The sequence below is a fragment of the Anser brachyrhynchus genome (genome assembly GCF_964034855.1).
Source record: "Anser brachyrhynchus genome assembly, chromosome: 1".
NCBI lineage: Eukaryota > Metazoa > Chordata > Aves > Anseriformes > Anatidae > Anser > Anser brachyrhynchus.
The window spans coordinates 188,380,291-188,406,799 of NC_137694.1; the positions used below are offsets into that span (position 1 = coordinate 188,380,291).

The 26,509-nt window shown below is 35.3% G+C and overlaps 1 protein-coding gene across 5 annotated transcripts in view; it reads right to left on the bottom strand.

The window, feature by feature from the left end:
- Window positions 1–26,509, bottom strand: part of PDS5B (PDS5 cohesin associated factor B) — a 113,395-nt gene that overhangs the window by 31,385 nt on the left and 55,501 nt on the right. For all 5 annotated transcript variants that reach the window (XM_080577417.1, XM_080577414.1, XM_080577416.1 and 2 more), the window contains exons 10-23: window positions 25,390–25,484; window positions 22,945–23,090; window positions 21,853–22,004; window positions 20,145–20,258; window positions 18,476–18,557; window positions 13,815–13,863; window positions 12,874–13,013; window positions 12,681–12,796; window positions 11,209–11,314; window positions 9,430–9,590; window positions 8,689–8,812; window positions 7,633–7,791; window positions 6,353–6,421; window positions 1,323–1,459 (exon numbers count right to left, since the gene is read on the bottom strand). In XM_080577417.1, the coding sequence (XP_080433543.1) occupies window positions 1,323–1,459; window positions 6,353–6,421; window positions 7,633–7,791; window positions 8,689–8,812; window positions 9,430–9,590; window positions 11,209–11,314; window positions 12,681–12,796; window positions 12,874–13,013; window positions 13,815–13,863; window positions 18,476–18,557; window positions 20,145–20,258; window positions 21,853–22,004; window positions 22,945–23,090; window positions 25,390–25,484 (1,650 nt within the window). The remainder of the gene's footprint in view (window positions 1–1,322; window positions 1,460–6,352; window positions 6,422–7,632; window positions 7,792–8,688; window positions 8,813–9,429; window positions 9,591–11,208; window positions 11,315–12,680; window positions 12,797–12,873; window positions 13,014–13,814; window positions 13,864–18,475; window positions 18,558–20,144; window positions 20,259–21,852; window positions 22,005–22,944; window positions 23,091–25,389; window positions 25,485–26,509) is intronic.

The following is a 26,509-nucleotide window of genomic DNA, read 5'->3' on the forward strand; positions in this document are numbered from 1 at the left end:
CCCCTGGATCCTGCTATCCAACAGATTCAGGAACCCATAAAAAAAGCCCCTATAAATTATGACAAGAATTGTATTAAAGAATCCTAGCCTGACCCAAACAGTCTCTAACACAGGGGAACGTCACACTTCATTGTGGCTTTCTCCCTCCACTGAAAATATCTCAGCCCTCCAGTAATTTGAATAATGGAGAACTGACCACATCATTACGTACAGCTGCTATCATTTATAGCTTGGAACACAAAAAGAGCGGGAAAATAGTATTTCTAAAACACGCACAGCACTGAATCATCACTCCAAGTGTGAAAATGCACAGGTCCTACAGAACTGATATGTTGACAAGCTACTGGATAAGCCAACAATGATCTCCAAGCAGTTATGCTAAAAAGCTAACATACTGTCAGACAGTTCCCTAGTAAATGCCATGAACTCTCATATTACAGAATTTAAAACTACAAAACAGCTATTTATGAGGAATTTTAAGAAAAACTCCATGTTGCTACAAAGACAACATACTAGAAAATTCTCAAATTTGCAATTTTACACACACAACATAGGTTTTAATTTGCATAAATACTGTATAACATTTATGTCTGTCCCCAGATTAAAATCTTTTACTCCTACTGACACAATCCACCATGCACTCAATGGTTTCTGTAGACAGAAATTTTCAGTGTTTGGAAAACAATAATGACTGACAATTTGTCACTTCCTCTACAGCAGAGGATTAAGAAGATACCCAGAAAAAAAAAACAAATAAGTTGTCTAACAACCACCTAAAAGGGAAATAATTTATTGAGACTTAATCTTCTTTACACATTTCCATCCTCCTCTCACTTTTAGAGGCCTACAGGGAATAAAGTCTGCCTTCAAACAGAAGTGCCTTACGCACTAGCTATTCCCACCCGATTTCCTGCAATATACTATTATTTACTATTAGAAAGCCTGCCTATAGACCTTTAGTGTACACAACATCAGCAATGGCAAGCTGCACAAAAAATTAAAACCAATTTTCAGTGGGAAAGAGGAAGTTACTCAGTTTATTCTTGCAATATGAAAAAGAGCCCTTTGAAGAAAGAGACAAAATGAAGAAGATAAAAAAGAGCATTAAAACACAGCTGTATCTACAGTGTGAAAAAAACCACCAAACTAAGACTCAGCAAACTTATGTAGGAATTCAGCCAAGCTTACCATTAGTTCTTACAAATCAAATTGTATAAACATTTTGAAATACTAACAGAATAGTTTAAGCACTGATTTGACTAAAATGTAGGTACTCTCCCCCACTGCGTCAGAGATATCACAACTGTATTGTCTTTACATACCTAATTTTCCCCTGCTCTGTCAAATCTCCGTCACTGTGTAATATTGTTGTTAGCAACCTTAGAGTAGAAGTTCCTGATTTACTGTGGTTGTTCTTCATTCCTAGCAACCATCGAACCATCATCTTGATGGCCTGAATCTGAAAGAGATTTTGATATACAAAAGTCAAATCACACCATATGCCCCGCTTTTAAAATAACTTCAGTAGTATACAAAATATTTTACTTATATTTAATATAATCATAAATATGATTTATTCAGTATATTAAATGTATGATTATAAACACAAATATATGGTTGTAAAATTTTAAGATAATCTAAAAAATCTATATCAGTTTAATCCCACAGTATTTTCTCAAGTGCTTTTTACTAACATAAGCTTGCCAAGGCTGCAAAACATCATTTAAAGTACTGTGCACACTACTGAAATATAACTAGACAGATAAAAAGAAAGCAACGTTTCACTGAAAACCTTAAGCATTTATTACAGCAAATAGAAGTCACACAACATTTAATTAAAGTTTGAACAGTTTCTTCCACTAAGCAATCACATATTCTGTCCTGTGACAACATTGTCTTAATTGACCTTACATCTATTAAACGTTGTAGAATAGGCAAAACAATTTAAACTTATACTGGATCAAAGTGCGAAACAGATTTCCATCCTCATATAATTCCTATGCTTAAATAAACCCTATAAAATCTTTATATGTGTAATATTTGAAAATATAAAATTATTTAATAAACAAATTAAAAACCACTTCACAGACATTTCAACCAGTAGACTATCAACATTTATTAAGACAACTGGTCCTGGAAAAGAGTTTTTCTGTAACAGTTATTAAAAGAAAAGCCTCTAAGGCCATTACTGGTGATAATTTGTCCTTTGCCAATGGAAACATCAAGTCTTTCAAGGCAAGCTTCTAAAAAATATGCAGAATCCAGCAGCTATCACAAAACACTGAATAATTTCACATTTCATTAGTGAAAGTAAAGCATGAATTTGTAGATTAAGTTTTAGTATCTGAATCCCTCTGTTATTTTTTCTTCAGAGCAGAGACAATAAAGAAAGCAGAAAGAAGAGTATTCTCTTACAGTAAAATGAAAATATTCATTTGAATCAAATAAACATCAGGAGGGGGGTGAATAAAATAAAAATCATAGCAGAGAACTCAAAAGCTCTGGAAAAACTAAGATGAATATAGAAAAAAAGTGAAGCTAGCACTGGAAGGAACCTACTGTGTCCTGAATCCAGTTACTCTGTTTTAATATAAATGTGTTTCTACACAGTAACTGAGAATTTTGTCCTTAATGGAAAAGGCAGTTCTATCAACTTCATATAGACCATTCACAATATTACTGAACAAATTTCCATCATACAGTTGATTTCCTCCCTGTAACAAACTGATCATAATGGATCCTTCAGATCTTTAAATTCTACGATTGTTATCTTTATGAGTTTATTTTTAGCGCTGCAGCCCATCTACACCACGAACAGAACCAACTGTATTGGCTAACACCAGCAGGAGGCAGGCTATCAAGAACTAAAAGCACAAATGGAGTTTGTGGAACAGAAATGAAATTCAGTCTTGAAATTCAGTTGGTCTTCCACTGAAACAGTTGGTACGTATCCATCAGGACATGATGATAATCATAATAATAATAGCAGCAGCAGCTGTCTTGACAGGTTATCAATTCAATTTCTTCATTTCATAACCAGTACCTATATCATTACCCCTTTCTATTTGTTGTGAGGATAGAAACAACTCTATTTGGTCTTCAAGTAAGTGGTGCATATGAACCTTCACTCCCACAACTGCCTAACTGCACTAACCACAAACTACTGCCCATATAAATTCAGACAGGGAACAGCCAAATGCTGTCTTGTGCCCCTACATCTCTGGTCAACTCCGGACCAATTTTAATTTTAACCTTTGCTTCTCTCTTCCCCTCCACAACCCCTTTCCCCTGATTTTACTGTCTGAGTCTACTCCAGGCATCCCACCACAAACAAAGTCCTAATCCCAGGTCCTTCAGAATTTTCTTTCGCCCCCACTCTGTTCCCTACTTCTCTGCTGTTGTTAATGACGTCTCGATGAAATTACAGCATTTTCCTTTGAAATTAATATGGGACATGAAAACCCCCAGTCACTGCTTCTGGCTACCAGGAGACTTAAACAAGCATGAGTTTGCACCACCCTCATGTTTTAAATTTGATCTTTGCAGCCGAACAGGATAACTATCAAAGGATAATTCAGATTATAAGGAGTGTCAGGTCATGTCCAGCCCAATCTCCTGCTCAAATGAAGGTCAGCTATGAAGTCAGACCACGTTGGTCTCAGTTTTATCCAGTTGGGTGTTGAAATCCTCCAAGAATGGAGATTGCACAGCCTCCTGACAACACGTTACACTGCCTGCCTCTTCTCACATTTCTTTTCTTATATCCACTCTAAACCTCTTGTTTCAATTTACGTCTCATGAGCCTGGAATTCTCCTCTGAGATTAAAAATGAAAGTTTAGATTATATACAATGTGAAAACGTCAAGCAAGTCAAAATACTACACAGGTCAGAACTATATCAAAAAGTCACAAATGACTCCCTTGCAATAAGGTTTAACAGCACAACACAAACTAGGTGTATTCTATGCTCAAGAATTTTCTTTTTTTTCCCCTGAGATGGTGAATATAATGTGACAGATCCCTGATTTGTCACATGAGAAAACTGGAATTAATAATATAACAAGCCTTTACATAAGCAATCAGCAGTGAATAAGTATCAGTTTTTAAAGATGAAAATTAGCAATAAAAAAAAATCAACAGTAAATTTTAGCCCTTTTCTCTGATTTACGTTACCATTATATCTCCACTGTAAGAATAAAATGGGTTCCCATCCCATGAAGCAAGCCTAGAAAACAATCCTAGAAACCCTGTCTCCCTTCCACATCAACATTACAACAACAAACACAGGTAGCTCAAAATTCTACTACTCAAGTATTCAGAGCCACAAATGCCCCAGGAATATCAACAGAACTTCAAGGTTTGTACAGTAATGAAAAATGAAGCAGTACCTACCTTAAAGCACAGCTAGAGAAATAGGATTAGAAACCTAATACTGCAGTGTATATAGAAAGAAACAAGGAACACTACTGCTGCTACTTAAGTCTCAATCTAGCTGCAAGGTGCACTGAAATATTCAGTACTGATCACTGTCAAGAGAGATTACATCTTGAGAGCAGAAACTCAGGTGCTGGGCATAAGAATTCAAGTCTAATAATTAATAGTGCAATGAAACATTCATCTACAGACCTCATTTCACTTAAGGGTTAGCATCCAAAAGCCTAACCTCCATCTAGCAGTCTGTCTGCTAGGGTGGACAGCACCTCCCAGCCTAAATGAGGATACAAATTCTCTGTTCATCTTTCCTTCTCCCTTTCATAATTAAACTTGCTAGCTTTAAGATACCCATTAGCTCTATTATGCAGTTATGTTACGAAAGAAAAAGGCTTTTAAAAGCAGAGTAAAGAAAAACACTGTCAGAGAAAACCATTCATAAACTAATGGCATGGCCTGCAGTGTTCATTAGATATAGGCTTCACAATGGTAATAAATGCTAATTAAATTTGCAGATCAATTTTCACAGTAACCTGTTTTCACTTGCCAATAAATACTTCTTACAACTTTCAAGCTTGGCTTCAACTCCAAGTTGCCTTAAGATTATCCATAAACCAATTTCACTTCCAAATAGCCAAGCTGTATGAAAGGTTTTGTCAACAAAAAACATGTTTTAAAGAGATATTACACATCTTTACAAATCTTTAAAAAATCAAAATTATTCTTTACTACTACAAGTTACACTCAAGTGAAATCATAAGCTAGCAGTTCATGACATGAAGAAAACCAAGTGTTTTTTTTTTTAAACAGACTTTGGAATGTACTATGCAACTCTGGCCTTGCACAAATAGGAAAAATACCTTTGCTGTAATTGAACGCATAGAAAGCTAACAAATCAGCTCCAAACATAACTGAACATTTTCAATAATGAGTCCTGTAACAAGATGGAAACCAAAGAACTTACAAAACCAGCAGACCAGGAGGTCTCGTGCTACAAACAGTTTAACAACTTCAAGAGAGAAGGCAAACAACTTCTTAACGCCATCAGAGCAACTTTATTCAAAAGGCACTGGAAATGAAATAACTGCTCTAATTAACGCGAAAACAGCATGGTACAAAGTACACGCATCTTTCTAATCACAAAATAAAATGTTGAAATATAACCTCTCTAAATATAATTTGAAGACAAATAGACATAGGGTGTATTTTCCACAATATATCTCTGAGTGAAAAATGAAAGAATACCTACCAGCAGGCATAGAAATTATAATAATAAACTTGAGATAATAATTATTATAAGATTAATTAAAAATAAATAATTAATAAACTTGAGAAAGAACAAGTTTCAGATGACATTAAGCATGGAAAAAATTGAAATGTTTTAAAGTGTTTTGTTTTTTTTAAATTATTTTCTCTAATACACATTACTCTTTTCTGCATAAAATGTAACACATGGATTTCATTTTTTGTAAATGAATACAAGAACAACTTCTTCCATACTCCAAAACACCACTAAAAGATTCCCCAAAGAAAAGGGAAGACATTAACAATGTCCCTATGACATTTAATTCCTGCTAAATAGGAAAAAAATTATCTTCAATTGTGACAACATGTGGAACACTTAAGTGTTGCACACAAAACCTCTGACTAAAAAAAAGTAAAATAAAAATGAAATATGGAGTATATGAAATGCACTTATTTTATAAAAGTATAAGTAGATGTTCCCAAAACCAAATTATTTTTTCTGTCAATCAAAAAAATGTGTATTCTTATAGAGTTGTTAATTTTAAAACAGCTAATCATTTTTACTTTTAGAAAAGTGACAAGGAAACAGAACTGACAGCTCTAAGAATGCAGACATTTAATTTTATTTATTACCTTTTACACTCACAATTGTAGGAAAACATTAAGCGCTACTTACTTTGACAAGAGTTTCAGGAGACACTTCTTCATCTGGGACCCAAAGTTTTGTTGTCTTTTTTCCTGGAAGCTAAACCAAATTTTACATTTTGTTACACTACTGTTACTCTTCAGAGAAACCTGCTGTAATCTCCTCTTTCCTGTTTGCTTCTGAAAACATTACATCAGCGCTCACTGGTTAGCTTTGTGCCTTGTGTATTTTATAGAAGTAACCATTACAGAAGTGAGATACTGTTTTTACCTTGCTACTCAAATATCAGCAAATTTATCACTAGCACACGGGTTTTTGTTGTCATTATTACATTCTAAAGCAGTTGTTTCCATGTAATAGACACTGCTTTGAAAACAACTGTCATTTTCAATATCCAGTATATTTGAACCTCACATGCATAGTTTTAGACTGTAAATCTCTCCCTAAATTTGGCTGACAACACACAAGTTGTTTTTTTCATTTTTTAATCACTATCAATACACAAGTCTCAGACAAATAAAGATTAACAGTCTTCCATTTAAACAATGTATTTTAATTTCAAATGCACCATACTGTAGTGGTTTAGTCTTGGCTGGCTGCCAGGTGCCCACCCAACTGCTCTCTTACTTCCTCTCCTCAGCAAGTTCGGAGGAGAAAATGTGATGAAACAGTTCATGGGTTGAGACAGGGATGGGGAGATCACTCACCAATTACTGTCATGGGCAAAACAGACCTTGCTTAAGGAAGATTAAATCAGTTAAAATCAGAGAAGGGCACTGAAAACTAAAGGCAAATTAGAAACACCTTTCTCCCTAACCCCACTTTTTCCCAGGCTCAACTTCAATCTCAATTCTTCTCCCTCCTTGCTCCCACCCTAAATGAGCAGCGCAGGGAGAAAGGGAATGGGGGCTGCAGTTAACTCATAACGCTTCATCTCTGCCACTCCTTGCAGGAAGCTTGCCACATTAACCCAACACACATACTCCTAAAAAAATAAATAAATCACAACTTGCTCATTTAAGACAACAGACTGAGCAAAGTCAATAACAACACTACTTTCAACAAAAGGCAAGACATGAGCAATCAAATGCTGTGCTATACAGCATCTCGATTTTGTAAGGACTACCAAACCAGTGTTCCTACCTTTCCTGTACTGTGGGTTTTCAACTGGGTCACACAGTGTATGTGGAAATGGAAGGAGAAGCATAAAAAAAGTAGAACCAGCAAAGCCAAATATTTTCACAACTACTTGACGAGTATCCTACTACAGGAGAAGGGGAATCTTTGAACAAGATTTTAAAAATACTTACCCTATCATTCATTAACAAATCTTTAACAATAAAAGTGGCAACCAAAGATTTCAAAGGAGCAGCAAACTGATCAGGTGCTAGCATGGCTATATGGCCAATAGTAACCAACGGTGTAATGAGATGCTCAAAATTGCTCGGATCCAGACTTTTATGCAGTGGCTAGAATAAAGGCAACAAATTCAAATATTACTCATATAATCTGTGCCTTATTTGGGTCAGGGGTTGGGGAAGAGGGGGAGACGCATTTCTATTTCAGAAATATAATTTTGAAAGAACTGTTGATTATTTAAAAACACCTTCACCAACCCTACAACAGGTCTCCTACGAACTGAAAGGAAAAGCAAGAAGAAAGAAAATGTTAATCGTATCTGGGTAATTCAAAAAGGTGGTAGCTCAAGAAGGACCATCTGGGAAACAACGGATAAAAACGTAATTTCCTGTTGAAGACGTGGGCGTAGTGAATCTCAAGATGGCAATTTCAGTAGTGGACTGATTCACCCTTAGAGATAAAAGACTGATGGGCCCTAATTAGAAAGAACATTTGTAATAATAACAATGAAATCTGTAAGCATGTGAATACTTTGGGCCAGTCCCAATGGAGCTGAGGAGTGCTGTATGGGTCTCCTTCCTAAGAACTGTTCATAGGTCTAGCAGACTGTTCAATACTTTGTTTTACTCTATAGTTTATTAAAATTCATAACCTTAAACGTGATCATAGAATGGCTTGGGTTGGAAGGGGCCTCTAAAGATCATCTAGTTCCAATCCCCCTGCCATGAGCAGGGGTACCTTCCACTAGGTCAAGTTGAACAAAGTCCCATCCAATCTGGCCTTTAACGCTACCAGAAAGGGGGTATCCACAACTCCTCTGAGCAATCTCTTCCAGTATCATGATGGATCATGGGACACTAAAAACTATCTTCTACTACCATTTTTACTATCATATCTTCTTTAAGTTCAACACAACTAACTCACCATACAAATTGCCACTGTAATCCTCAATTTACACATGCACTATAAAACATTAATAAAAAGCAACCTAAATATTTTCATTTTACCTCAAATATCTGTGCAAACTGTGTTTCTTTGCTGGAAAATATTGCATGGATGCAGTGAATAGCATACTTGGCTTGACGAGGAGGTCCTTTTTTAGCTTTATGATGCAACACTGGAAGCAAAGCACTTGAAAAAAAAAGGAAAAAAAGATAAGCACCATTTCAAAAACTGGAAACTTTCCAAAATATCAAACTAACAAATAACAACTATTTACATATATAGAAAACAACACCTCTACGGAAATGCTAATAATTCTCCTGGTTATAGCAACTTTTTCCAAAGTAAGGAAAAATGACTATTTATGTGGCTTGCAAGCAAAAAAAAATACAGCAGTTTTCATTGATATAACCTCATGTGGCAAAACAAACATTTTACCTGCATAAGCTACTAAAATGCTCTTTTCAAAATATTCTTATCTACACATCCCTACTCCCTGGATATTAAATTGCAAAGAACATTTTTACATTGCTATATACTTAATTTTATAAAAAGTGAATCTGAAAGGCAATTATACAAATTATAGCAGTATCAGGGACATATTAGCTAATACTACTTTGCATACACTTCACTTCCATTCTTCAAAAAGTTATTGCATTTTAAAGTCCTGCAAATCTCTTTCCTGTTTTATCTGAAGTGATACTTTCTTCCAGAAGAATGTTGTATAACCCTATACCTTGCCAAAGCAAGAATGAGATTCTAAAAACCCATATGATGAAAAACACTACTTAAGATATACAACTTACGATCTTATATGAGGAAAGTCTTCTTCAATTTTGCCTCCTGTGTTTTTGAAAATTTGTAACGCAGCTTCTGCCACTTTTTCATCATCCATTTTCAAGCAAGCCAAGAGAGATTCAAAAGTTTCAGCTGAATGAAATGAGATAGGGTGTGTAAATGAAAGTACCTGCCAAAAAAAAAAAAAGCCATGTTAAAAATTCGTAAAGGTCCGCATAGATAGAACACTCCTACAAAAGTCGCTTTTTCCTGCCATCTTGGAATATTTGTAAAACAGTGTCTGTTTTTAATCACATGATCAATATTTCTCTTTTTCTTAGGCATCTTTTAGCCTTCTCTGTCTTTATACACTGTCTCATCTGTTTTACCCAATTTTGCAGTCTCAATTTCTTCTCCTGTTACTGTAAGCATGCACTTCTCAGTGGCTACATCTACATTAGCAAGTACTGGGTTGCAGCAGAAGCTGGTTTTAAGAGAAACATAATGGTGGTTATATTGCAATTTTGTTTCTCCAAAAAGAATGAAGCTTGTGTGCTTCCAGACTTCTTAGATCATGCAACTGTTTTCCTTGCTAAGTGGAACAACTGATTGGTGCTCTGTAGTGAGAGACACACCCAATACAGCAAGTAACAAACCCAATACAGCCTCCAGACCCTCTTTCTACCAGAGCTGACCAGACCTTGTACCTCTCCTTCAGATTCTTGGATTCTGTTGACTCTACCTTCAAGTGTGACAATCCTCCCATGTTAAAACAAAATCCTCATCTGTTCCTCTCTGAAACTTTGCCTCTCTTTCATTTTAAAGTGCTTGTTGATTATTAGCCTCTTTCCATATGATGGATTACAGCCCAGAAAGCCACCTGTATCCTGGGCTACATCAAAAGCAGCGTGGCAGCAGAGTGAGAGAGGGGATTCTCCCACTCTGCTCTGCTCTCATGAGACCCCACCTGGAGCACTGTGTTCAGCTCTGGGGCCCCCAATATCAGAAGTACATGGAAGCTATCAGACTCCTAGTTGATCTAAGATGTTTTGAATACTTCAGTATGAGAGCCTTGTAGATTTTGACACCTCTGAAATCAGCCCACAGTTGGACTACTCCCAAAATGACCTCAGTCATATGATGGTACTATGACACAAGTATCTTTCCTAGCAAATACAGGATAAACTTATACTACAGAGTCTCTCTCAAGTACACTAGCTTTAAAAGTACTAAGTGAAAGTGAAAGACCTATGTAGTTGCATTTAGTTTCATGCTTTCAAAAGCATTTGCAACTAACATAGTGATTGGCCTTTTTCCTCCTAGGAAAAAGGGACGGCAGAGTACGAAATTCTGTATATTGTCCCCAGAAACACATCTTGATAAGGTTTGCTATGCTAACAGTCTCAAGTAAGATTTCAGACAGCAGTTATAGATAAAACCCCAATTTACGTGGAACTCAGGAGAACCACCGTATTGTACAGATACACAAGTACGGTACAGTTTTAGAAGTAGTATTAACTGTGTTCACAAACCACTGAATTCACACTCTAGTACTCAAAACTCAACTGCTGATGTCACACATATAGCTACTTTTAACTTCTAGGAAAGCTTCTAAATGATTTCTGAAATAACCTTATATATAAATCACACAAAACATGCATAGACAACCATAATCTAACCAGTATTCTTCCAGATACCCAGCAAAATGCTTAATGACTGAAGATATTGAGTGCTAATGACAAATTTATTTTAACAAAGTTATTTTAGAAAGTTTTTATATGCTTATTGACCACCAAGAGTACACTTGCCTTAAGCAATTCAAGACCTGCTCTGATTGCCTGGTCAGTAGGTACACCCTCATCTTCATCATCAGCTGTTCCATCTATAGATTTGTTTACTTGCTTGATAAGGGCACTGAAGAGGAAGACAAAAACATGGCCTTGTGTTTACTGCAATACATATAAAACATAAGCCTATTATAAAATAAATGCAATTCATCTACATACACATTCTGATTGTCCTCATCTGCCATTAAGCATTAAGTTAAAAAACATTTAACCATCATGAATTAAGCAGTTACACGTTACTCTAGAAGAATGACCAAGGAAAGAAAACAATCTGAGCATCAGAAGTAACAAATTCAAATAAGAATTATGATTAGGGTAGTAGATCCTGTGGATTCTTAATAATTGATAGAAAATAACCATTAATAATGCTTAGTCTAACAGCAATAAATAAAATAACCATTAAACAGCTGTGCTGGAAGTTGATGAAAAATTTAAGAGACTTATCTCCTGCATATTTCACCTTGACAGTAATGCTTGTTTTTTTCTTACACTGTAACCTAGGAAGGGAAATGGTGATTATCCAAATGATCTTGTTAGTAAGTGCTGTAGGCAGCTTCCCTGTCAAGGACTGAACAATATTCAGAATATACCTTCAGTAAATTCTGTAAGGCATATTTATAATCAGTGGAAGCAAACAAAGAGACACCTACTCAGACTTTCCTTTTTTTTTTCTACTCCTAATTGGACAAAAATAACCATCTATAGCAAAACAAAACAGTCTGACAGTCTCAAAAATGAAGAAGAAATTTAGTGATAATTTACAAAGATGGAAGATGACCAATTCTGCGGAAAAACTGAAAATATTTACTTTTTACTTTATTTTTTTCCCTGTGTTTACTGTACAGGGGTCAGTCAATAGGTACGTGGTGAAACAAGTATTAAAACTTTGCAACAAATTTGAACATTACTTTAAATGCACATTTTATACTGCTTCTGTGATTTTTTAAAATGCACTTTCAAATTTGAAAAAAGTCTAGCTATGCATTATACTTAATCCAAGATCAAAAGAAAAATTATGTTAAGAACTTCTCTGAAACAGATTTTTAAATGAAGTCTCAATGGCTCCATTACACTGTATGTGTGACAGGCAGAAACTGAAACGCTCAAGTACTTAAAAGCCATGGCCAGAAATTCCTTTTAATTTAAGTCAGTCACTCACAAATCAAACTTCCCCCATCAGCAACAGATCCATTTTTACTGACAGTTTGTTCCAGCTGTGCTGAATGACAAATCAATTGTTTGTGCAGCTACACTCTGAATGAGGAGAAAGAAACCCCTAAGCTAGGAGAAACAGAAGAAAATATTGCAGGTCGCTAGGCCTTAAAAACTCTCCTCCTGCCATCAATCCGCTGCTGCTTGTGTTTAAAGACAGAATTAGAAACCCTGATTTCAAACTCTGTGATCTACAGTCAACAACACACACGCAAAATTACCTGATGGATTCAGTATCAATGTGCACAGGAGCAATTCTCTCAAGAAGAAACTTTATCATTTCCAGGAAAGGATTTGTTGGTTGTTTTGGGTTGCCCAACTTCTTTGTAATTTCCCTCTGCAATTTAAGTTTCAATTAAGTTTATAATCAATTTAGTTCCCAAAACATTCACGTATTTTAAGAACTATTCTTACCACACATCCCTCAGCCTGTTTGCACGAACATGTTGGGCTAACAAGCATTTCTAACTGACTCCTTATTTTTTCATCATCTTCTAGAACTTGTGTGAATTTTTTCATGAAATCTTGAGCTTTCCCCGGATCAGGAAGGTTTCCTTTAAGTAAGCAAAAGAAACGACTATTTATTTTAGTAAATATCAGGACTGTACGTTACACAAGTTCAAAGCCTCACACCATCATATTAATAAACAATTATTAATATTATTATATATATAATATACATATATTTATATAATAAATATTAAACATATCATAAATAAAGAAAAAATACTTGGGACCTAGCCAAGCAAATAGCATGATTAATTTTTTCCTCCACATTGGCCTTAAACAGTACTACTTTGCCAAAAGAACAGTTTGCACCTTTTAAAAAAAACTTCATTTAAAACCAAAATTTCAGAATTGTAAAGTGTGTTTTTTTTTTGGTTAAGAGTTTAAGTTACACAGAAGTTCTTCTGTCTCCAAGATGCCTTCCTACTACTGAAACAAACTCTTGTGCATTCTCCTAACAACACTTACAATACTGACACATCAGAAAGAGGTAAGCCAGTACCTGTATAGGTAGGTTAGTTAACATCAATATATATTCTATAATAAATGCTAAAGGACACAGTGACACCTTAGATCATCTGCATTTTAAATTAATCTAGAAAAGTTAGAAATGTATCCAAAATGCCAAGTGATAAGCTTCATGACTAGAGATTTTTTACAGTAAGCAATTCTTGCTTTTAGTTGTCTTAAGTTTTCACATCATACCATCACAACATATTTATTGTGATTTGCTACAAAACTTACCTGTTACAAAGCTTATTTGTTATAAGCTTATCTCAAGTGATTTTTAAAAGAAGAAATACATTGACCGCAATTTTTAGATGGTATAAATACTTCAACTGACTTACTTGTTATTACCATCACTTTTGAGAATATAGCTTTACTGCTGGCATCTGTCTGCAAGTCACAAAAAAGAAAAATGTATTAAGTAAAAATTTTATATATTTCCACTGAATGAGCAAAATTCCATAATGATGTATTATCAACAAATCAGCACCTATTATTTTGTTAACACATCAGTGTGTTAGAAACCAAAACACCACAGCAAATTTAATGCTAAATTGCTCCAGGAAGTAGAAGACAGAGAATGTTTCCATGGGCATGATCTTTCTCACATGCTATAAACTTTTTTTTTTTTATTATTATTACTTCTTAATCTACTATATAACCTCTGAAAAGTTGTATAGTTACAACTATAAAATGACAGTCCTATGAGAAAAAATTTAAATGAGAACACGGCTACCTTTCAAAAGCTTTCACTGAAAAGCATTTCATTTTTAAAAGAATTCTGCTTAGCTGCCACCATTGCTAGAACTGTCTTTTAGAGACCTCCCATTGTAACAGACAAAATTGATGACCGATAAGCCTAAAATTACACACAGGAAAACAAAGACAAATCAACTCAGAAAGAAGGCTCAGCTTAGAAGACAAATATTCTTTATACCTAAGTACTCAACACGAGGCAAACAAAGACCTGTGGTAGGCCTTTTCATCACGTTCACGTCGGGAAAGAACCATTAAGCAGTAGTGCTGCAAGACACTAACACTTTTTTATGAAAGTCTTAAGATTATTACAGACTAGAGGGGAAAATGTTCAAGGTAGAGGTCAAAGTCTTGTTCAGGCATACACAGTTTGTTTTTTCTTAGTGAAATCTGCACATAGATTTCAAATAAAGTTCAAACAAGCCATATCAGCTTTGGAGATAACAGTTACTAGTTATTACAATAACTTTGGCTAACACGGGAAAGTGTGTATTTCTAGAAGGAGTGTCCTTTAACTTTTTGGAGTACATTTCTGTTGTGCAGTTGATGAGGTACTACAAAAGAAAAGAGAATTTTGAGTTCTAACGTCATTGCAAAAAAAACAACAAGGAAATTAATCAGGCAATTTGTACAAACTCCTGCGATGTTTGAGAACAGTGCCAATCCTGGAAAGATTGGAGTATAACAAAAATACACCAAGAGATTAAGATAAGCAGTGTTTTCAGTGAGTACTATATCTCGTGACATGGATGCTTAAGCACATTGTTCCAGCCATTAAATATTTCTACAGAAATTTCAGTCAGTTTTTAGCATCAGAAGAATGCTGTCTTTTTCGGGGCTTTTTGCTGTCAGAGCTGAACATACATGTTCAGACAAGAAATTATGTGGGGGGAGACAAACAAAAAACCACACCAGAAATCAAATCTGGTGTGTAGATTTCAAATAACGTCACCTGATACAGAATCTCTGTATGTGCTCCTCTGGCAACTCAGAAAAACACCACCAACTAAAACCCACCCTGTATTGTGGAATTCCTGTAGAACTTCTCTAAATGACAAAATAATTTTCCAAGATAGGGAAAAAAACAGTGGAGTGGAAAAATCAAAGATCTATAATCACAGAACAATTTCGGTTGGAAGGGACAACTGTAGCTCACCTGGTTGAATGGTCTACTTAATTTGCTCTAGTCCTCATCTAGTTGAGTTTTTAAGTATTTACAAGGATGGTTTCACAGCCTCGCTGGATAAGCTGTTCCCATATTTGATCATCCTTACTGACTTATTTTTTTCCCTCCTTACTACCTACTCAAAATTCCCTTGTGGCAACTTTGTACTCTGATTCTTGTTCTATCTTTGTTGTCTTGGAGCTCTCACAATACCTACACTTGCCACAAGGACAACACGTACAGGAGAAAAATGAACAATTAAGCTACTGTGATTAATAAGGGTAGAAGTTCGACCAAAGCGAAAATGGACATATGGTAACATTACGTTATCTTCTAAAAGGTTACTAACTCATTTTGGTCTTGTTTCATACAAAACATTTGTTTCAACATCGTTTCTAGACTTCTGAATGAAAATTAAAAAAAAAAGACACCTGAGCAGGGGCATGAGAGACATGAGAGCATTACAGATACAAGGGTAAGAGTTGCCTGAGCAGGGCTGGAGGGGAGATGCAAGGAGAAGGTATGGCTCTAAAGGGACTGCAGCCAGTGGAGGTACCCAGGCTGGAGCAGTGGGTTAAGTGGGTTAAGACTGAGCTGCAGCAAAAGAAAAGGAACCACCACACCATGACCACAATGTATGGCAAGGGGACTGGAGACCGTGAAATGGGGAACAGAATTATCTAATAGGGAGCTGAAGGGTGTTTCTTGAAGAGCTTATTTGTTTGCTAGAAAGCTGCCTGGCAGAGAAGGACCTGGGAGTATTGGTTGATAGTCGGCTGAATATGTGCCAGCAGTGTGCTCAGGTGGCCAAGAAGGCCAACAGCATCCTGGCCTGTATAAGAAGCAGTGTGGCCAGCAGGTCTAGGGAAGTGATTGTGCCCCTGTACTCGGCTCTGGTGAGGCCGCACCTTGAGTACTGTGTTCAGTTTTGGGCCCCTCGCTACAAGAAGGACATGGAGGTGCTCAAGAGAGCCCAGAGAAGGGCAACGAAGCTGGTGAGGGGTCTGGAGAACAAGTCTTACGAGGAGCGGCCGAGGGAGCTGGGGTTGTTCACCCTGGAGAAGAGGAGGCTCAGGGGTGACCTTAGCGCTCTCTATAGGTACCTTAAAGGAGGCTGTAGCGAGGTGGGGGTTGGTCTATTCTTCCACGTGCCTGGTGACAGGACGAGGGGGAATGGGCTTAAGCTACGCCAGGGGAGGTTTAGGTTGGATGTTAGGAAGTACTTCTTTACTAAAAGGGTTGTTAGGCATTGGAATGGGCTGCCTAGGGAAGTGGTTGAGTCACCATCCCTGGAGGTCTTTAAAAGACGTTCAGATGTAGAGCTTAGTGATATGGTTTAGTGGAGGACTTGCTAGTGTTAGGTCAGAGGTTGGACTCAGTGATCTTGGAGGTCTCTTCCAACCTAGGTGATTCTGTGATTCTGTTCACTTTCATTTCTCAATACCAGAATCAATAATTAAAAGTTTATGTTAATAGACAGCAAACTAAATTAAGAAATAGCCCCTCACTCAGCACTGTGTTGTCGCCCACAACAGCACCTCAGACTGCCTGAAAGCACAAGCTGTGTTGCCCACAACATCGCAAGCTGCCTGAAATCACACATGCACTCCTGTTACGCAAAAAACATTCAAGTGTAGAGAATCAATACTTAATCATGAAAGATGCAATGAAAAAGACATGGACAAAAGCAAACACGTAAACAGAATATCCCATTTTCAATGCAATGCTTATGCTGACATTTATTAAAATTAAATATTTAATTCTAAGTCACACTTGATATTTTACAACCAAGAAAGCACTTTAATTACTTCCCCCGAAAACAAAGGGAAAATTTGAAATTTCACTTTCAACTGAAATGCAGAATATATCAAGAAGCTAACTCAAGTTTTAAATTATGCATAAATGTATTTAAATTACACCAAAAATATAATAAAGTAGATTAAAATGATTTCAGTAGTCACTGAAACACAATGAATTATTACTGTATTAGCGATTACTGCACTAAAGAATTCAATACAACATTACGGTATGTTTTAATTGCCCTAAAGCAAAATTACGAATTTCACTAAAATCACCTTGAATATAACTCAAACAGGACTGCAAGACTAAGATTGTAATAGAACTACTGCTATCTGCAAGACAGTAGTATTTCCAAGCAGACATTAGATAATCCGATTACACTTGTAAAAATGCAGTTACCCTTTCATTGTGTTCAGACAATTTCAGTAAAATTATAATTCAGTCATAAAACTGCATTAAGTTTGCCTGTGATGTTTGAGTGTATACACATATAAAAGACTTAAATATATGAACATGGACACAGTAACACTTTATAGGATACACTATTACTATTAAAACACCAACAGATTAAACTTGTAGCACTGAAGTCATAATCATGTTCCAAATCACGTGCAGAATTTCACCTTATTTTTTTTAAATGATAATACGCATATACATACAACCAAAACAAATCTAAATTTTACTGTGAGAATATCCTAAATCTTCTAGATATGTCTATCTTTTAGAAATATGCCCACTAAGAATAAAAGAATTCAACACTAGTCTGTCATCTCCAACACAACATTTAAGAAGTTTCCAAGAGGAAAGAGAAACAAGATAAAATACTCTCATCTCTCAAATGTTACTAATTTATATAAGATAAGAAATCAGGATGTTTAGGTATTTTTTCTTAATTACTCAATCTGGCAGTCAAAAATAATATACCATCTTTTTCTCTTGTTTGAGAACCAGAACAATCCTGGCAACATGTAGCTCTTAAACAGGGGAAGCACATAATTTAATATTAAGTGGCTAGCAAAAAACTTTACAAAAAAACCCTTAAAAACACCTGCTCTTACTGACAAAACATATACAGATTTCTTACTGAAAGCATAGTCTAATGGAATCAAAATATTTTCTGTCATTAATATTAAGCTTCAAATGGAACTAATGGAAATAATGGATTTTTAAAAAGTTTGTTGTTGTTGTTGTTTATTGTTCTGTTGTTTTTTGTTGTTTTTTGTTTTTTTTTTTTAAGTATAACTGCATATTCACTGTGGAATAAAGACAAATATAACTTACTTTTGGTTGTTTTATTAGGTCAACTAAATCCTTTACTTGATGTCGTAACAGATTCTGACATTTCCACATTTCATTCAATGCTCTAAAAAACAGAATGGAAGAAGAAAAGAAAAAAGAGTTGTCAAAGTCTTCTATTCAATAGTGTAACTGTCCAACAAGAGCTTTTACATTATTTTAAATGTTCTTCTAAACATCTTCTAAATATTCCTGTCACATGAAACATCATTGCTCTGTGAGCAAACTCTAAATGTTTCCTAATTGAATGATACGGAAAATTTAATTGATCATACTATACTGGTACAAAATGTGATTTTGAAACAAGTTTTATTTCAGACGCTTAACTATACTGCCTTTAAAAGAACTGGGAAGTAATTGATATCTGTCTTATAAAGAAAGCATTTGTACAAGTTTGAAATCATTCTTCTAAAAACATTCCAAGAAGCAGGCTAAGATTTTTATCATCAAAACAATGTTTTTCTTACACAGAAAGCAGTTACTAGAACAAGTTGCAAAAAGTGGACATGATTAGACTTGTAAGAGATGCATTAGAGATAGTCTACAAAACTGAAAATCAGCACACTTTCCAGGAAAAATGATCTAAAAATTAAAACCAAAATCTAGTAAAAAGAATTTAAAAAAATCACTCATTTTTAAAACTTCTAGAATCCACAAGCAAAGTCAGTCCTATTTAACTAAGTGAATATACTGAATCTTTAAAATACATACTGCTGCATACACCAACTGTAGAATTCAGAAGTTATTTATTGCGTGAAATAAGAAGCACTGAAAAAATCCCATTCTGCACTTTGTTTAGCCTATACCAAAAATTGCTAGAACAGTAGCAGCTTTATTTTTAATAAATTATTCTTTATTTTACTGTGCTACACCGTTGTAACTTATTCAGGCATGTTAGACAAACTCAGGAGATTCAAACACCAGTTTCTCTAGAATTTGAATGCTGTGGGTGGGGTTTTTTTAGCCAATGTATGATAAACAGTCTCCCACATGAGAAAAATTACATTTAATTTTCAAGTAACTGGGTACTACTAAATGAAAAACAAAGTAAAACTAAGTAAATTCAATCACCACAATGAACATTACAGCAGCAAAACTGGCATTATTCAAATTCACATGCATGCACTAATTTTAATGCAAGTAATTACCTTCTCCAAACATAATTGGAAATAAAATGAATACTGAAGGAGAAGAGACAAACAAATAACTCCTCCCACTCTTGAGTTATCCTGGCTGCTAAAATGAGGAGTATGTTGATTCTTAAATCTTCAGATACGATCTAAAGCTAGTCAACGCTACTAATCTGTGTTATCTCTTTCAAGACATAAAAGGACTAACATGCACTCAAAAGCTTTTTGCCAGTTCTTTGGCACTACTATTTTTTTTCGCTGTTTATGGTTTAAAGGTACCACACCTTGTTAAAAACCACCCTACTAATTTTTTCAAACTCTCATTTGAAGAGATTACAACATACAGTATTAATACGTACTGTACAATACATACAGGAGATCAATACATACAGTATTGCTATATTCCATTTACTAATAGTTGTTGAACTACTTTTGTCCACTGGCTTAGGGTACTCATAACAACTTAGAACCAATTTACAATGACTGTATTAAAAATTATTTTGCAAGTCAAAAATACCACATACTTCACAGCATTTGAATCCAGTGTTGCATAAAGGTAATACAAACATTTCATTCGTTCATTTGTTTCCAAGTTGTGAGGGACCATGTACTGAGCAAAGATGCGTTCAACAAGTAACCTGAAAGACAGCGTTAAGGAACTGTTAAGCAAGAAAGGGGTCTTAAATTGTTAAAGTGTTTGTTCAGAAATTCTCAGACATCCTAGAGATGTGGCATACAAAGACATATTTATTAAAAAAAACTAAAGTCAAGCCACCTAACTTCCAATAAAACTCAGCATAAATTAAACAAAAAGATACCATTATGGAAGACGTACCGTTAATGTTAGCAGTAGCACATTTAGGAGATGACATTATCATTATCAGATTTATTAACCCAGATAGAAATCAAAGGATTTTAGAAAATAATGTCTCTTAACTGTTGGCCCAAAGGATAAGTATTGTAGTCAATTTTTGAACTGACCCCATATACGGGGCTTAAAATACGAGGAAAAAAACAGAAAAAATAAAAACAGTCACATTGACCATTACACATTATCATGAAGCCCAAAAGAAGAATTCAGATACTAGTCAGAAGAAACTGGCTTTTTCCCCACTCCTCCCTGGCCCGTTCCTGAAAGGCGGAGTTTATCCCATTTCTGTTGCTTCCACAGTAAAAATGCAAGTACATTCAACAATAATTTTGAAATGAATGAAATTAATGAAAGCTTCTGCTATGACATGGAAGCTCCTCATCTAGAAACAGGAGAAAAAGGCTTGGGTCTGACAGTTACTTAGGAAAGTCTGTGAAATAAAACAAAATGAAAACCACACCTATGTTTCAATCATGTACGTTTTTAGGCTGGAAATGAGAGTAAAATCCTCATTCTTACACACAAGCTTAAGTTACTAGAGTCCTCCAATGGGATCAGGTGGTCAAAACGCAAACCCAGCTAGCTTAAAAAGATCTTGAAGTTTAAGAACTGTGAATGAATAAGACTGGACCTGATGATCCAGACAGTTCCTTCCACTTCCATGGTACCAAGAAACGACTGATTATTTTGCAGGCGACTTTCTAATAGTGTAAATATTTGAAAAGATTTGTATGAGTTTGCAATGCCATTTGTATTTGATCCATGCTGTGAAGACCAAAGACCCATCTCCAAAGCCAACAAGTCCAATTGCTTAGTCAAGGCAGACTAGTTCCCAAAGTAGTTCCTAATGTGCAACTGTTTTTCAATACGAACAATGAAATAGGGTATACAGCTGGGATGACGGAGTCATTGCTTTCACCACAAATCACAAGGCTCTAATTCTGGGCTGTTATCATACAGAAAAACTAACCTTCCACAGAGTGAGATGCCTTAACCATTGCCACTATATTTACTAATTGGACTTGCAAGTCCAAAGCAAGATTGTTAAGGCAATATTACTTACTGGATTTTAACATAAAAATCAGCAAGTTACTGAAAGGTAAAAAAAAACCCTCCTCTATGAAAGCAGTGGTGAAGTACAGGTTGGGAATATTTCAAAATTTTCAGCTTCTTACAATCACTTTTGGCCTTACACAAGCAGAAGAAAACAGCAAAGAACAAAATTTGGCTGTATAAGATTATGCACTTGATAAGAACACACGCAATTATCAAGTCGTCTTCTTGTCAGCACTTAAGCTTGAAGGAAAAACAAGTTACCAGAGTTATCCACAGAAAACCCAGCTTTCAAAAGGTGGACTTACCGATCATCAATACTGTTCTGATAATATATATGCAGAAGTTTATCTTTTATCCACGATATCTGTTTTGCAGCTTCTTTTCCTGCTTCTGACTGTAATGAGTATTTCTTGTATATCTGTGCAAGTCCCATCATAGCTTCTTTCCTCACTCTCCACTTGGGAAAAAGAAATAGTACCACGGTTTAGCAGTTCAAAACTCAAATTTGAAAAGACTGAGGAGCTTCCTGGTATTTTCTATTCTTCCCCAAAATAAAATAGTTTAATTGAATTACAAGTACAGTTTCTTCTCATTAAGACAAATACTGCATTATATCCACTATGCTAAGCATTTCAACGTAGGTAACTACTACGCAAGTACGCCTCTTGAATTTAGAATTGTTACAAGTTCAAGGCAACACCCTTTTTCACAGATCTGCATCAAATACTTGAGATTGTATTATGTCTGCACCATGGGAAAGCATGTCACCAAATGAAAAATCAGGTGATAATACTAATTTTAAGTTTGCCGTTAACAGCCTCGTTTACCATACTCTAATGTAAGCAGAAAACATCCTAAGTTTTGCCGAATAATGAAACATAGCTAAACTAAATTTCAAGGCTATTCGAACTTGAAAGCTACTATACCCACTTGCAGTTTTTCAATGAACTAATTAAAAGCAGACAATGTAGCCACCTCTGACGGTGGAACAATTTGCATGAGTAATCTACCATACATTTTGAAACTTGTTCTCAAAATATCATAAGAAAAATGTTAGAATGTCTTACAAGGGTCTCGTTTTACTCAAAAATTACTATGAAAACTAAACAACTGGAGTGACATAATTGTTCTTCGGCATATAGTATTTTTTTGATCATACTACATTAAATAATAATACAGCACAATAAAAAAGGTTGCATTCCAGTCAGGGGCAAAAGCTATCTCATTAAGTACACTGTCTCAAAATTTTTTGCATTATATGGGTTTTCGTTAGTAATTTTAAAATTAGCTCAGCATTCTTAAGAAGCTTTGCTTTTAAGAAAAAGAAAGCTAATTACAGTAAGATACAAAAGACTAGAAGTATAATGCATAGCCACCATTAGTACTTAATGTCTTACCCGCTTGTCCAGTGTTCGTTCTCTGACAAAATTAAGCAGGTGATCATTGACAAGCAGAAGATCTTTTTTAGCAGCAGTAACTATGGATACTATAACATCATGCCTTATTGCCTCTTCAGGATCATGTGACCTTACTTTAAGATATTCTGGGGAAATAAAATAAAATAAGCACTTCAGTTGAGGTATACAACTTCAGATACTTTTATTTCTCTAGCGGCTACCCAATGGACAGAAACAGAAAACCATGGGTTTCTACAGTTTTGAGTACGAACAGTAAGAAGCCACTAATTTTTCCTAAGATTAACTGGAATGTGAGTAATAAACCTTTTATTCACTTAGAACACTCAATACTTATGTTTCTGGCATTAAGGAAATAAGAGTTGAGAGATTAAGTTATTAAAAATTATTTCTTGTAATAATTAGTTATAATCTACATTTGCAACTATTACAGTCCAAGAGAACTGCATCTATAGAGCTGAATAGATGCTGAAGTTCTTCTAAGAACTTGATATCCACACTACATACACATTTTAAAGTCTTACTTCAGGCTAGAGGCTACTCTCTTCCTGCAGATTCCTATAACTGGTTGACAGAGCACATCAGTTGCACTCCTGAACACAGCTTCTGTACTTTCCCAAAGGAATCTGGTTCACGTGCTCCAGAACACTCCGCAGTGTGAACCACTTGAGCATAGCAAGCAGGGACAAATCAAGAGACATACTTAAGAAGCATGCTCTTTCACCAAGCTAAAAATGCTTATTTAGACAAATCCTAATTCATTCAACACAGAACAGTTTTTTTCTAGATTATGTTGGCATATTGCTACATATTTGGTACTACCAGAAATCTTACACCATCAACATTTTAAGATTTCTGCTTATACATATCAAATGTTTTAGCTACTTAATATCATTTTAGAAAACTGCCAAAGCACAAAACAGACCAGCAAAGTTCATTTATCTTTTTAGAAGTACGTGTTCTAGGTTAATGTAGTCACACACACAGGCAGGAAAACACACCAAAAAAAGACATTAAGATCACTGTATGCAGCATACATCAGTGAAACGCTGAGAACATTATGAAACATTGAAAAATTCAAAGCTTGCTCTAAATAATCAGAGGTTACTGCACTCTTATTACTGTTCAATGAACAGTGAAAATTTTCAAGTCTCATCTGAAATACTGACTACTAACATCGCTGGTAATCAGTACAAGTGTTGGAAAAGCACATCAAGAAACGAAGCTTTGCATTTATGGAAGTTATGAAATTTAAAAATCAAATAGCTTTTAAGAATTGTTCCACATGAAAACATAATAAACTAAAACAAATGAAGACAATTGCCATTGCGCAAAACAATTCTTTTCTTCAACATCAGCGAGCGAGAAAATTTTATGAACAATTTGACTTTGATAAGCATTGTGGGGAGAGAGAGGGGCAAGCAACATTACATTTCCCAGAGGATACCATTAGAGGGGGCACAAAGTCTTTCAGCAATGTCAAAAAAAAAAAGGAAAAAGGAAAAAAAAGGAAAAAGAAACAAACTTGAAAATACACCTCTGATAAGCTCTACCATTCCATTAAAGAAAGATCCAGAAACTATTTTCTTTTTTTTTTTTTCCTCTAAAAAAAACCTGCCTGAACAGTACAATTAACTATGGGATTATGGGATAACTATAGCTTGCCTGTATTTGTATAAACTGACAAATGTTCAGCAGGCAGGAGGGCAACCCCATGCAATTAACGGCCCCTTAAATTCCCTGCTTAGAGGAAATGGTCAAAGATAATACCTCCAAAGAACAAGTGGGAGTTTAGTGATCAGGGGAAGATACTGTCTTCATTATAAGCTTTGAAAAAATCAACCCGTTCTCTTTAACTGCACTTCTGCTCATTAAGAGTGGGATCTTATTATTGTCTATCTCCTTATTGTCACAGGGAGCAACAAATACTATATGCTTCTACCCATGCCAGTTGCTTTCTTCCTACAGAGGTCTTGAACTGCCAGTTGATTTTGGTACAAAGGAGCAGAAACCAATGGCTGTGGTCACAGTTCCAAGGACTGTTTTGATACTTTAGACAGTTGCTGCATAATATTTACACACTTCTGCTTTGTGGAACCCATGTCTCTGTTCTGCACCCTAATAAATGCCATGCCTGTTTTGTTTGGCAGGCTTATTTTGCCTGGTCTCATGGTGTTTAATTTCAACAGCAGTTGGGAATGCAGCTACTGTAAGAGAAGGAGGTTGCTCTCTTTGATTAAGGCATTCTTCATGCACAAACCCCTTAGCCTGAGAGCAGTGCTCAAAGCAAGGGACTCCGCAATTTGGAAATCTAACCTCAATTGTCCCCTCTATAACGTCACAGAATGTTACTACGGATGACAACTAACCTTCCTGACTTCTCCAGAGACTTAAAATTGAATTTTAATGTTATAGTAAATCTGGTACCTGTTAAGTCTTTTGCCAGGTCAGGATGGTTCATAAGGCAGTGACTTGCAAATTTCACACACTCAAGACGAATAGGTACATGGATATCATTAAACCTATTTAGAAACAAGACAATGTATTACAACAAGGAAAAATATCATTCACCAAAGCAAATAGATCATTTCTACACAGTCTCAATCTCTAAAAAGATTTTTATGCCTCCCACGCACAGTTACTTGTGCGAAACAGCTCTAATTTTACGGTATTAATTTGAATATTTTTAACTTAAGAAAAAAAGTGCTGTGCTCATGTATTAATTCATGTTCTATACAGGAAGGGAAATATCTTCTCCTAGTACACATGAAAAACTCAGGGCAGACAACAGCTATTCAGTGAAAGATGTCTCACATTTTAAGTATCATTTCTCTGATGCTCCACTTAGTTAATCATGAACTATGTATCTGCAACTGAAAAAGGTTTTAAGATTGTGATGTTGTTCTCCTCTTTAAAGACAGACAGCAAACCAATCTAACCTAGTACAAATTTCTTCTAAAATGGATCATTCAACTTCTGTAAGACTTGGTTTTAGAAGACTGAATTAAATTTGATGCTTGAAACCTAGTACATAAAATTAAGCATGAGAAAATAAGTAATTTTATAACAAAACTGTTGTTGCAATGAGAGCTATGTTGTTTTGAAAGATAAAGTGCATTTTGAGGTCATCAAAACACCTGGTTTCAAACAACTTAAAAGCAAATTTTGGAACATATTGCTGTGGAAACATTTATTTATTAAATACAAAGGCTTTAAGAAATGTCTAAGTAAAAACTAGGTATGAAGAGAATTTAGGAATGTCTTCTCTAGTAATTACTATTGTAACTTATTTAAAATCCTTGAAAAAAGTAAATACATATATGTGGTTCATAACTAATGGAAAACAGTAATTGTGAACAACGGATTGCACGTGATCATATTGTTTCACATCATAACACAATGAAGTATTTTTCTTTGGGTCCAAATTTGGGATTTTTAAATTACACGTAATATTTGAAATGTTACATACTTTCAAGCAAAATGAATTCCTTCAATTAAGTTTCCTGTACTTTTAGAAGTAGCATTTGTTGAGGACATTCCGGTTTTG